Source organism: Colias philodice, chromosome 30 (genome assembly GCF_061535455.1).
Source record: "Colias philodice isolate Cphi_HAF_F1 chromosome 30, ilColPhil1 Martin Lab GWU primary, whole genome shotgun sequence".
In the NCBI taxonomy this organism is placed as follows: Eukaryota; Metazoa; Arthropoda; class Insecta; order Lepidoptera; family Pieridae; genus Colias; species Colias philodice.
In genome coordinates, this window is record NC_143115.1 from 1,283,903 (window position 1) to 1,296,131 (window position 12,229).

The following is a 12,229-nucleotide window of genomic DNA, read 5'->3' on the forward strand; positions in this document are numbered from 1 at the left end:
TTATTTCCTACAGTAGTGCGACGAATGTACTTGTGCAGAGAAACGGAGGGGAACTGGCGGGGGTCGGGCGACGCGGGCCGCGTAAAGCAAACACGCTTAGTTTGCTTTACCTAGCGCGAAAGGATGTCGCAGTCGTATTTTTTGTGTAATAATTTTATTATACATAGGTACTTACATATTCTATTATGGCGCGCACAAACTGTTCGGTTTACGGATGTAAATCTACATTGAAATCCCAGAAGGAAACAATATTTCAGAAAGATTGTATTAATAATTGTATCTGTTGAATTAAAATCAAAGCTATGTATATATGTTGTCCTCATTATTTTCTAATCAGATTGTACATCCCAATGCGAATGCATTACTTAGTTAAATGTTATAATATACAATTAAGAACATCCAAAAATAAAGTGTCCACGTAAATAATATTAAGCAGTGCAATATCTGTAATTATATATTTATGAACAAATAATTACATCAGATTTAATAATCGCAATTATTTTGAATGTACATATGAATAAAGATTTCATCATAATATTAATAATCACAATTGTTTTATTTCCCATTTGTTGCAACCCTAGCGTATTTTCGTGTGGCAGCGTCATTACCTACGCTGGCGGCGGCATCGCGCGACATCAAAGGCGATTCCTTACTGTAGGAAATAATGGTAATACTGTGCTATTATGTTTCCTGATGCAGAGGCCGTATTATGACCATTTATTTCCAGACAGTTTACGCCTTGAATTGAACAATTGAACCAAGGCTGGTTGTTGTGATGATAATATGAATTTGCCAGTCAGTTCAATTCACAGCGTAATCTGTCTGGAAATAAGAGGTCATAATACAGCCCCAGTTGACACAAACTCCATCAACGTCAAGACGGAATAATTCTACCACTATCATAGAAAAATTATATAATATAATCAAATCTTCATTTATAAATAAAACCAAATACTAGTACAAACTAAATAAAACAACAGAACCCATAAGTTAATTCACAGCGCCGTATTAAATATTGTTTCCCTTAAACCACAGTAACGTAGACATAGTTAAACGAAATTATTGCGGTATTTTGTAAAAACAAAAGAGAACAATTTTACGTATACCTTCATAGGGTTGAAAAGTGTGTTATTACGATGATAAAGTTTGTTATTATATTTTTACTTGCTGCGCTTCGCGGTTTCACCTGCGTGGCTAAGCTCCTGTTGGTCTTAGGGTGATAATATATTATAGCCTATAGCCTTCCTCGATAAATGGGCTATCTAACACCGAAAGAATTTTTCAAATCGGACCAGTAGTTCCAGAGATTAGCGCGTTCAAACAAACAAACTCTTCAGCTTTATAATATTAGTCTGATATTAGTATAGATTTATGTCATTTGTAATGTAAACAATCAAAGGTCTCTAGACAAATAGCAGAAACGCTAAGTTTTCAACCAACAAGTTTCATATAAGTTATCCTACATGTATGAAATTTTGTATACAACATGTTTTACACATGTCTATGAGAAACGAAAACATTGCATCAAATTTGTAAAATACATGTATTATACTTTGGTGAAAACGAGGGGTAAGAAATGGAATCCGATATCGATACTAATTGAGCGAAATAACGGAAAGCTTTAATAGTTTATTTTGAACTAATTTCGACTGGATGAGCATTTTGGTCGTGGCCGTCATCGTCGTTGATAGTGTAACCGAAACATTAGCAAAACGTCATAAACTTATGTCAATTAGTATCGATAGCGGATTCTATTCTTTAGCATTTCTGCTATTTGTCTAGATGCAATACGGTTATTATGTTCAAAAACAAGTTACGCTAAGCTAGATAGCCCTTTACACGATTCTAATCGTTTTATTTATCATATAACTGCAATTAACATCACATGCTAATTTTTTAATTTATTGTTTGTCTCAGATGTACTTATTTTTACTGTCATATAGAATTTTCATTTTCAAAAAACAACAAATTTTCAATAAATACAGTAACACTTGTAAAAGCAGATAAAAGTCTATAATATGTTTAATAAACGTCGATACTTTGACTATAGTACTACAACTTACTTACTTTTTTATTAGTTAATTCCAGTCTTGTAATATTTATAAAACTTTATATCATCGTTAAATGACAAGGGTGAATTTAAAATACACCACTCCCATCCTACACTGAGAGAAAAAATTTCGGCGTAATTAATAACAATGTTATTAAATGGCGTTATTATCAAATTTTATCAATTCCTATGTATTTTTAATGAAAACTACAAAAAATTTAATTTCAAGTACAGTTTATTAATTTCGTAATATAATACCAATAAACGGGTTTTATTAAATGTCGAAATTAATATTCATTACTTGGGATTGTAGGATTTTACATGTATTAATAAATATTCCTTGAATTTGTAGGTACTGTACTAATATCAAGAGGTACAGATTTGTTATGATTATAAAGAGTTTTACTAAAATGACCGATTACAAACAACTATAATATCTAATATGGCATTTCTTATTTCTATAATTCGTGAACTTGTAATTAGAACTAGTTTTATTTTTCCCTCAAGAAGTAAACTATTATTTGTCATGACAGTTATGGCTATTAGTTTTTATATATACCTTTTATTGGAATTAGTAAAGTTTACTACTTACTAGTAACAAGATACATGCCTACTTTGATCTGCCGGCGGCCGGAGCCGCCGGGACGTTGCTGCTCAATTGCTCATTTGCTTAGCGTCAGTGAGCGCACGTGTGTTTAACACACAAGTGAAAATAATTTATGCAGTGCAAAAACAATTGAATGACATGAATAAAAGAATGGATCAATTAACCAGTCATCTCCCGCAGGAGTATGTACCCCAATTTCGTGGTAAGTACCTACCTAATCAAACTACATAAGTAGATAGTTAGAAGCTAGATAGTTTTATTTATTCTTTGCACCCCAGAACACAGTACCAAACTATTCTTTGTCAGAACAGTCGATGTATTAATGTTCATAATATTACCTTATCCATACTTAAAGTAATTTGGTACCTATATGTATTGCGTTGTCTAGATGGAAGAGTGGATTCTGAAACACAAAGAATTTTTACCAACGATGAAATAAGTCAGTTGATCAGTTAACTAAAACCGTTCTACTATAATTTCATACAAAATGTAGGAGAGTGTTTAATGTAAAAGTTTCGGATATTTTACGTTCTATTTTTTTTTAAGTTATTATTAATGCCATTTTACTCATTAGGTTAAGTACTTTCGATATCAATTTAAAAGATTTTTGATGCAATCGCCTGTGCACACTTAACGATTACACCCTGTAGATATAATGTACACTTATGGTCTTCTTTTAGTCATCATTCAAATCAGTGTTATTATTTTAGGTTCTGAAAACTTTGAAAACGTCGATTGAGGGTAGAGCAGTTGCGTAGTCTTGGAATTATCGAGAGGGCCCGTTCACATTCCTTGACAAGAACATCATCTTCGTCGTCGAATTCTGATGTAGCTCCATTAATACGATTGCCAGCAGCATCAGCAGGTAATGTATATTAACTTAATGAAAAGCGAGTTTGTTTACTTTTACGGGTATTGCTGTTTTCAATTTAAATGATAAATGATTCCTTTCAGAATCCGACGAAGAATTAAGGGAGAAAGTCGCATGGCTGCGGAATTCCATAGAGCCGTAGCACCTATCCTCCACTCAAGCGACAGCCCAAGCCGAGGTTCGAGATCCCCGTCAAGGAGGGACGCCCTAGCGCATGTCGCTACCAGGGTGAACGTTCAGTTCACCCACGCGTCCGCGTTAAAATGTAGAAACTATGAAGCCCTTCTGGCTATTATTGAGAAACACCACACAAAAAAAAGGCCAGCGCATAATAAGTGCAGATAGCAACACAAAAAAATACTTATGAAAAATGTAATGCATGTAATGGCAGTAGAAGTAGCCATGATTCATTAAAAGATATACAGGACTTAAGGGTGCTATAACAGTTTGAAGTGAGTGGCCAAAGCGGCATTGAGACTGAATACAAACTACTTGGCTGGTGGCAGTGTTGTTGCCTAAACACTAAAAATTCAGCATCGGTTGGGCAAGTTGTTTGTTATCATGAATACAAACAACCAAGGATTTTTTAGTTTATTACTTAAAATTATGTTGTCAATTATTATTTTTTGGTTAATTAGAATAAAGTTATTTCACGAAAATATCAAATTTTTTTTATTATGTCCACCTATCTGCAAATGAAGATTTCGAACAATTTTTCACTATTACTTATCTGAACAATTTGAAAAAAAAACAATTTCTAGTATTCTGTTTAATAGTAATTAGAAACGATGCTATACTTATACCGCTAAATTTAAATACCCAAAAAAAACTTCTGGAGGAGAATCTACACATGAATATGAACAAGTTTAACTATGGAACCGACTCCAAAGAGCGCGAAAAACAATCATGTTTTTTACTTAACATTTGTGCTTTTAGAGTCGGTCCTATAATTAAATTTGTTCATACTCATGTGCAGATTCTCCTGCAGAAGTTTTTTTGGGTATTTAAATTTAGCGGTATAAGTACTTATAGCAACGTTTCTAATTACTATTAAACAGAATACTAGAAATTATATCACACCTCAATGAATTTCAATAAAAAATATTAATTACAAGTCAAAATTTTTATAGGGCTTATAAAAAATTACTGGTTATAACATCACTGCTTTATTATTTCCACACATTAAATTGTGAATCCTAGTCACTAGATTCTTAAGACAAGTAACAAGAGTAGTAAAACCCAAGAAAAAAAGTACTAAGAATAAAAAATATATTACGTGTAACCAATATTTATGTTATTGGCCTTAATAAAAACATATTAACAGAAAGTATGTTGGATTACTTGCACTTAAATTAACTTTACTCGTTATTAGTAAACAGGCATTTCTATTCCAAATAAACTTGGTTTTTTGGCGTCCGTAAATGCAATAAGTAAAACTCGTTCGTAGCCATTAGAGAACTTTAATTGTCCTAGGATTTATTTGAATTTTATTAGTTGTTAATATTTTTTATTGAATTTTTTTCTCAGTGTAGGTGTGGACTGGCGCGTTATGATCAATATTTCCCCCTGATTGTAGTAAAAGGTGCGATTTGATGGGTCAATAACCTTTAATAGTTGATAACAATAGTGTCATCACTACGTAGTATAAAATAGTCGCTTTTTCTGTCCCTATGTATGCTTAAATCTTTAAAGTTTAAACTAAGCAACGGATTTTGATGCGGTTTTTTTTTAATAAATAGAGTGATTCAAGAGGTTTTAGTATATAATTTATTAGGTTTTAGATAAAGCGGGCGAAGCCGCGGGCGGAAAGCTAGTTGTGAATAATAAAGTAAATTCTTTATTTTTATTAATTGAAGCTATGACGCCTAATATAAGGCTATACTGTGCAGGAGACACTTTCATGCTATTGAACATAAATATTATGATAAAGCGCGTCACACACGGTGAAGATACTATAATATTTTATCTTAAGATACTGTTATATTTTATATTACAGTATCTTAACGGATCCGGTATCAGCGTTCGGACCATCATTTTTCTTTTTGTCATTGCGTACTAAGACTCCTGTAGAACCGCCATCCTGTTACAAATGACCCACAAAATTTCGCGTCATTTGTAACAGGATGGCGGTTCTACAGGGGTGACGCGCTTAAGGGTGTATTTGTATATTGCGATTATGCAGAAAAGACGCGCTTGCTGTTTATTCAAACTCAAATATTTAAATGATAAAATAAGATATTATTTAAACAAAAGCTAAGCTAATTAACTCAACATTTGTGTATTCTTCCAATATATTTAGATATCTTTATCTCCACTTATTACCTGCCTGATACAATTTCCAATGAAGAACTCTGGAAAATAACCAATCAGCAACCTATAGACCAACAAATCTGCTCCAGGAAGTGGGGGTGGATAGGACACTGCCTTAGGAGGCCGGAACAAAATATAGCAAAAACAGCTTTAGACTGGACGCCCCCGAATGGTCGTAGAAGAAAAGGTCGTCCCCCTGCATCGTGGAGGAGATCTGTGGTTGCTGAACTAAATAAAACCGGCCTGTCGTGGCAAGAAGTCAAAGCAAAAGCCCAAAATCGACGTGACTGGAAAAAGTTTACGGAGGCCCTATGCTCCTCGAGGAGTTAAAGGAACAATCATCATCTCCACTTATTAAATGATCCCATAAAGACCAACAACTGCAAAGTACTGAACCCAAATATAAATTCCAACTTTAAAATTAAATAGTTATTTAACCCGCAAATCCTAACACCAATTACCTACGTATCTACAATCCAATCCTCTAGTATCACATTATCTGTGCCATTCCACAGGTCACAGGTCACCGGGTCAGCCCTTGAACGAGATTGAACATTGAAACGAGCCAGTAAAATTATTTTAATCCAATCGCGAGCTGACGGCAATGCGCCATTCTTATTGTTTTGCTTTAGACTTGCGAGCTTTTTGAAGTGAAAACTTTTCCGCGTTGAGCACTTTTTTGCGGAAAATATTATACAAACTGAAAAATCGTTCTTATATCTTTTATGACTGCTTACTTTTTGGATTTTCTAACGACCTGGGACTCTGGAGACTGGAGACGGCATTTAATAAGGAAGTGTTTCAGAGGTCGTCAAGTATTCGATCCTAATCGAAATGGTTTCAGAATCCTTCGTCTGTTTGTCGTGTCGTGTTGATAATTGATATATTATGGATTATGGCTTTAAATAATTTATTTTTTGTTAAGTTTTACTGTATTATTTTCTATTTATGATATTAACATTCACGTCGTAACTAATAAGTTATAACGAAGCGATTTTTAACCGACTTCAAAAAAAAGGAGGAGGTTATCAATTCGGCCGGTATGTTTTTTTTTATGTATGTACACCGATTACTCCGTGGTTTCTGAACCGATTTACGTGATTCTTTCTTTGTTCGATGCGGGATGGTGTCGAATTGGTCCCATAAAAATTTTATTCGGATAGGCCCAGTAGTTTTTATTTTATGAGCATTTTTGTCTGTATTTGTAAATGTTGCAAGTGCAAGTTTGAAGTCGGTTGTTTTTAACGCAGTTATTGACTTGTCTCATTGCCATGGGAATTCACAGACGAAGATGAAGCTAACAACTAGTACATATAAATAAAGTTGATATTCTTATTTCGTATATTATAAAAAAATAAATACACACCCAGCTGGATACGCCACCAGTTCGGTATTCGGATCGCAGTCCAGCGCTGCATTGCTGCTCACTGTCAGGCCCAGCACCGTCTCCAATTTGATCTGTGGACAATAATAAACCCTGTTAATTATGTTATGAGTTTGTTAAGAGAAATCTCGGGAAGTGCCTGGAATTTTTCCACTATGTTATAGATTGCATGTTTGGAGAGCAGTAAATTGCTGAAAGTAATTTGAAATTTGCAATTGTTAATAGGTACGATATAGATGTACCATATAGGATTAAGCTAAAGTATTACATAACATTTATATTATATGGTATGCCATTCAGCTTTCCGTTTACATAATCTAAAGTAATGTGTAGATGGTGGGTTCGATAACAATGTTTTGAAGAGCTTCAAACCATAATAAAAACTCCAAATTATTCCATAAAAGTATAACAATAATATCACAACTAGAACCATAAAACCAGCACAACCTTGTGCCTGTATATTTATTAAAGGTTTATGACGTCACGTGTTATCGTCCATTATCAGGTGCCATGGGGGCCTTGCGCTGTTCGTGGGGAAATAAAGATAGTTATGTACCTATTAAATATACAAATAACGTTTTATTACATAACGCGGTAAAAAAAACCAGGTTTAAAATGTGGTAAAAAAAACTAAATAAAAGTTTTATTACATCATAGTGGCTATCTGCCTACATCATAGTGGCTATCTGCATGCTAAATTTCATTCCGTTCAGTCCAGCTTTTTATTATTTACTATATTCTTTATGTGTTAACTCATCATCGGCAACCTAATTACATTAGATTACTTAAGTTACATTAACATGTCAAGTTTTACACTTTTGAAACACTATTTAGCTCATTATTTTTTTGCGTCAAACCGTATAGGCAAGTTATTAACATAAGCAAGTTTTAAATAACTATAATTATTATTATAAGTGATGTTTTTGTGCTGTATTATAGGAAAAACCTATTGCGTATCAGATTTCGTGTATTAAGAGGAGGTATCTACTTTATATTTAAAAACTAGCTGTGCTCGGCAGTTTCAGCCGCATTGCTCAGCTCCTGTTGTTCTTAGCCTGATGATATATAGCCTATAGCCTACCTTGATAAATGGGCTATCTAACACTGAAAGAATTTCTCAAATCGGAACAATAGTTCCTGAGATTAGCGCGTTCAAACAAACAAACTCTTCAGCTTTATAATATTAGTATCTAAATATGATTGACGAAATATAGATATGATAGGTATTATGGTAAATAAATACTATAAACACTTAAAATTAACGTATAAACCACGCGAGTCAAACTAAAGGTTCCAGCTTATTTCCACATACATACATACATACATACAAAGTACAAACATACATTTATAATAAGTATATTATGTATGTATATCAAAATAAACCTTACACTCGTAACCCAATACTCCAATTCAAAAGTCCCTTTTGTGAAGATACGTCCTCGCAAGGACAGCTAGTTCGAGTTGTTTGACCTTGAGAAATGACGTCATCAACATGGCGGTTTATGAATGAGATTCGCAAGATACGTTTAGAAGTTAAACGAGTTTTAAATGTGATTTTTGTTTTGTTTATTACAAACAAACAAAAATACATTATTATGGACCAACAAAAGAAAACTAAATCGTCTTTTATTTTTATAATCAATAAGGTAATTGATTCTAAGAATGATCGTTTTTTAGGTTCTAATTAATACAATTATTTTATTTGAAATTATAATAGCAACCTACTTCCTACTTGTTAATACATACATTTGTTAATTCCGAAGGTTTAAGGTGGATACGAAACTATAGTCTCTCACGATAAAATTGAATGAATATCGTTAATTCAATTTTAATTGTATAGTGCCAAGATAACTTGAAATTAATTCGAATAAAGAGAGAACAAAATAAATCCCACCAAAAACATTTTCATGTAAAATGTTGCCAAGACGAGCCCATATGACTCACACTGTCAAAAAGTTATCAGATCTCATGTAGAGCCAAGCTTCTAACACTACACGCCCTAACTCTACAAGGCCTAACTTCACAAACTCTACACCTTAGTCAAAATATGTGGCTTGGCCATTTCGCTACATTCACATCGGCGTAAGGTGAAAAATTAATTCACTGTTCATTACTTTTGTGTTATACAATAGTTCTTGTAGTAACGAACGGCCAAGCCACATATTTTGACTAAGGCGTAGAGTTTGTGAAGTTAGGCCTTGTAGAGTTAGGGCGTGTAGTGTTAGAAGCTTGGCTCTACATGAGATCTGATAACTTTTTGACAGTGTGAGTCATATGGGCTCGTCTTGGCAACATTTTACATGAAAATGTTTTTGGTGGGATTTCATTTCTTTTTGTAGGTTGTTTGTAACATTTTTTTTTTAACAAGGAGTACCTATACATATATATATCTAGGGGAACCAAGTTTTAGATTATTAGATTAGACCTCTAGCGTCATCAAAATTTAATTTAAAATTACAGGTCTCATACAAACTCCCATCCCCTAGTTTAAGGGGTTGGGGGATGAAAGTTACAAGTTTTATAATTTTTTTGTTGTTTGTATGCTAATACTAGCTTACATACAAAATTTCAGCTTTCTAGGACATTAGGAAATACCTGTGGGAAATACCTTAAGAATTTTGATGATCATCAGTGAGTCAGTGACGAAATTAGCGTTTTTTAGATATAAATAAAATCTGAAGTATAAAAGCTAATGTAATTAAAACTTAATATGTTCAATAAGTCCGCTATTGACAATATATCCCGAAAATTTTGTTGATGTAGCATAATCCAAACCCAAGTTATGAGGGTTCAAAAAAACGTCGAAGCGCTTCGAGAAAAGGTAGGTAGTGCCCGTACGCGTAGTCGCTTGGCTCGTCTTGGCGGGGGCACTACCGTGCCCCCAGATACGACAACATACGTACAAACAAGAAATTTGTATTCATTTTACAAAAATAAACAAGTTGGTTCAATCCGTATTCAAACCGTCAATTTAAAACTACCTATTTGTGACAATTGCACAAAAAACTCAAGGCAAGTACTTGTCTATATAACTGTAATTTTTAAAGTAAAAATAAATAGATACGATGATTCCCACGAGGACAGGTTTTAAATGACACTTTTTGTCATAACTGTATTGTTTATTGTGCTTTTAATTTCGATTTCATTCGACTTTTTTTTTCATTCACGACTTGTTAATGGAATACTTATTATACCCCAACAGATATTACACTCGTTTTATTAACTTGCTAGATATAGAACTCCGACTTCACATGTGATAGACTGTCCAAGATTGGTCGTACTAGCTCAGAGACCTTTGTATTCATGTATGTAGAGATAAACTACGATAACATGGCGCGCCCCTCCAAATTACTGTTTCAATGTGTGTAGTTACATCCTTACGAAGGAGTTTGTATGTAGTTGTACGTATTCGTCTTTAGTACTTTACTCTCAGATTTGTTGGTCAACTAATCATAAGTTGCCGAGCGCCCAAGACAACGCACGTGTCGTTTTCATAGAATACGTCAGTGCAGCGCCATTACTAATAATAATGAGCGATTAGAGCGTGACTAGTCGAGCAACAAATCCGTGGATTTGTTTTTGTTTGACGGCCGTCTCATTTCGCACACATGCGTTGTGAATCTTGGTGGTGCATTGTAAATACTTTCACAAATACATACTTTCAAACGTTTTTGGAGGGGCGCGCCATGTTATCGTAGTTTATCTCGACAATACTTTGCTGAGGATACTATCATAATTAAATGCATAGTTTACGATTCTATATAAAGGACGTACTTACATACATTCATTTTATATGTTTTTACTAAGACATAAACTGCTATCCATCCGAAAATTGTACACAAGGGATTTTTATAAGTCATATTTTCTTATAAAATCCATTATTATCTGTCTTCTATCAAAAACATACACATTGATTAAGTATTTAAAGGTAGAGAACCCAACATAGTACATACACACACATTTTTCCCTTTACAATATTAAGTAATATTAAATGTATTAAGGTCTATAACCGATACTTTCAGCTATTTCACACATACGCAATTACTCAATATGGCCATAGAGTGAATAGACCATAGACCATAAGCTTTCAAACAGACGTCATAAAATTAATAAATCGTAACGGAACCGAACCCGCTTTCACCATCTAGTTGCAGTACAATTATTAAGCTATTGCATAGCTTCTATCGCGGGCCTTGAGCGTGGGGACCGAATCCAGAAATTTAGTAACGAAAAACCTCACGCTCCCCACGGGGACGGGCGCGGAGGTGTGGCTTGAAGGCATAGCATGCAATAGCTTTACCGCAGCAGTCCCCGAGTGCCACTCGTCTTTTTTATTGGAATATGCGTGTCTATAGGTTTTACAAGAATAAAGCCTGGTGTTACAAAACCGTGTGTATGTGCCTCAAAGTTCTATACAAACAATGTAGCACAAAATCAGAACTCAAATTACATACTCCGAAGTAATCATGAAAATTTAAGCATCAGGCTTAAAATAAAAGAGTCACATTGTTTCATATAATAAACGGACATAACGGCCGTAAATATGTTCCCATTTAATATTTTGTACATAGAATGAAATTTCTTACTACCCAAGAAAGTAAAGAGCTAGCTACTAGCTAGCCATCAACATAAGAAATTCTTTCCCATTGACACACAGTGTTTCACTTTATATTTGTTTTAATCAATAATCCGTACAAAATCTTCAACTACCCTCCAAGATGCAATAAAAGTAAAGAACTAACTCCATAGGGATTACATTCAAATACCTTCAAAAAAAGTAAAGATCCATCTACATAGGGACAATATAAAAGACTAGCCATCTACAGAAAAACTTTCCCATTCACAACACATCTATGATCATCTTATATTTTTTTATCAAAATATACGAAAAAATTTTCAACTACCCTACCTTTAAGAGAAAATTTTTCTCTCTATAGTTAACTCTATAGGGAATATATAAGACCATCAACATACAGAAATACTTTCCCATTCACAACAGATATAGCC

At 33.8% G+C, this 12,229-nt stretch overlaps 1 protein-coding gene and 1 long non-coding RNA gene across 7 annotated transcripts in view; one reads left to right on the top strand and one right to left on the bottom strand.

Moving 5' to 3' along the window:
* The window catches only part of Wdr62 (WD repeat domain 62), a 128,297-nt gene that overhangs the window by 52,828 nt on the left and 63,240 nt on the right, over positions 1–12,229 (bottom strand). For all 6 annotated transcript variants that reach the window (XM_089713325.1, XM_089713326.1, XM_089713324.1 and 3 more), the window contains exon 3: positions 7,205–7,296. In XM_089713325.1, the coding sequence (XP_089569451.1) occupies positions 7,205–7,296 (92 nt within the window). The remainder of the gene's footprint in view (positions 1–7,204; positions 7,297–12,229) is intronic.
* LOC149475370 (uncharacterized) lies at positions 2,173–3,676 on the top strand. The gene is made up of 3 exons (XR_016318050.1): positions 2,173–2,859; positions 3,368–3,522; positions 3,612–3,676. It is a non-coding gene; the product is annotated as an uncharacterized LOC149475370 (long non-coding RNA).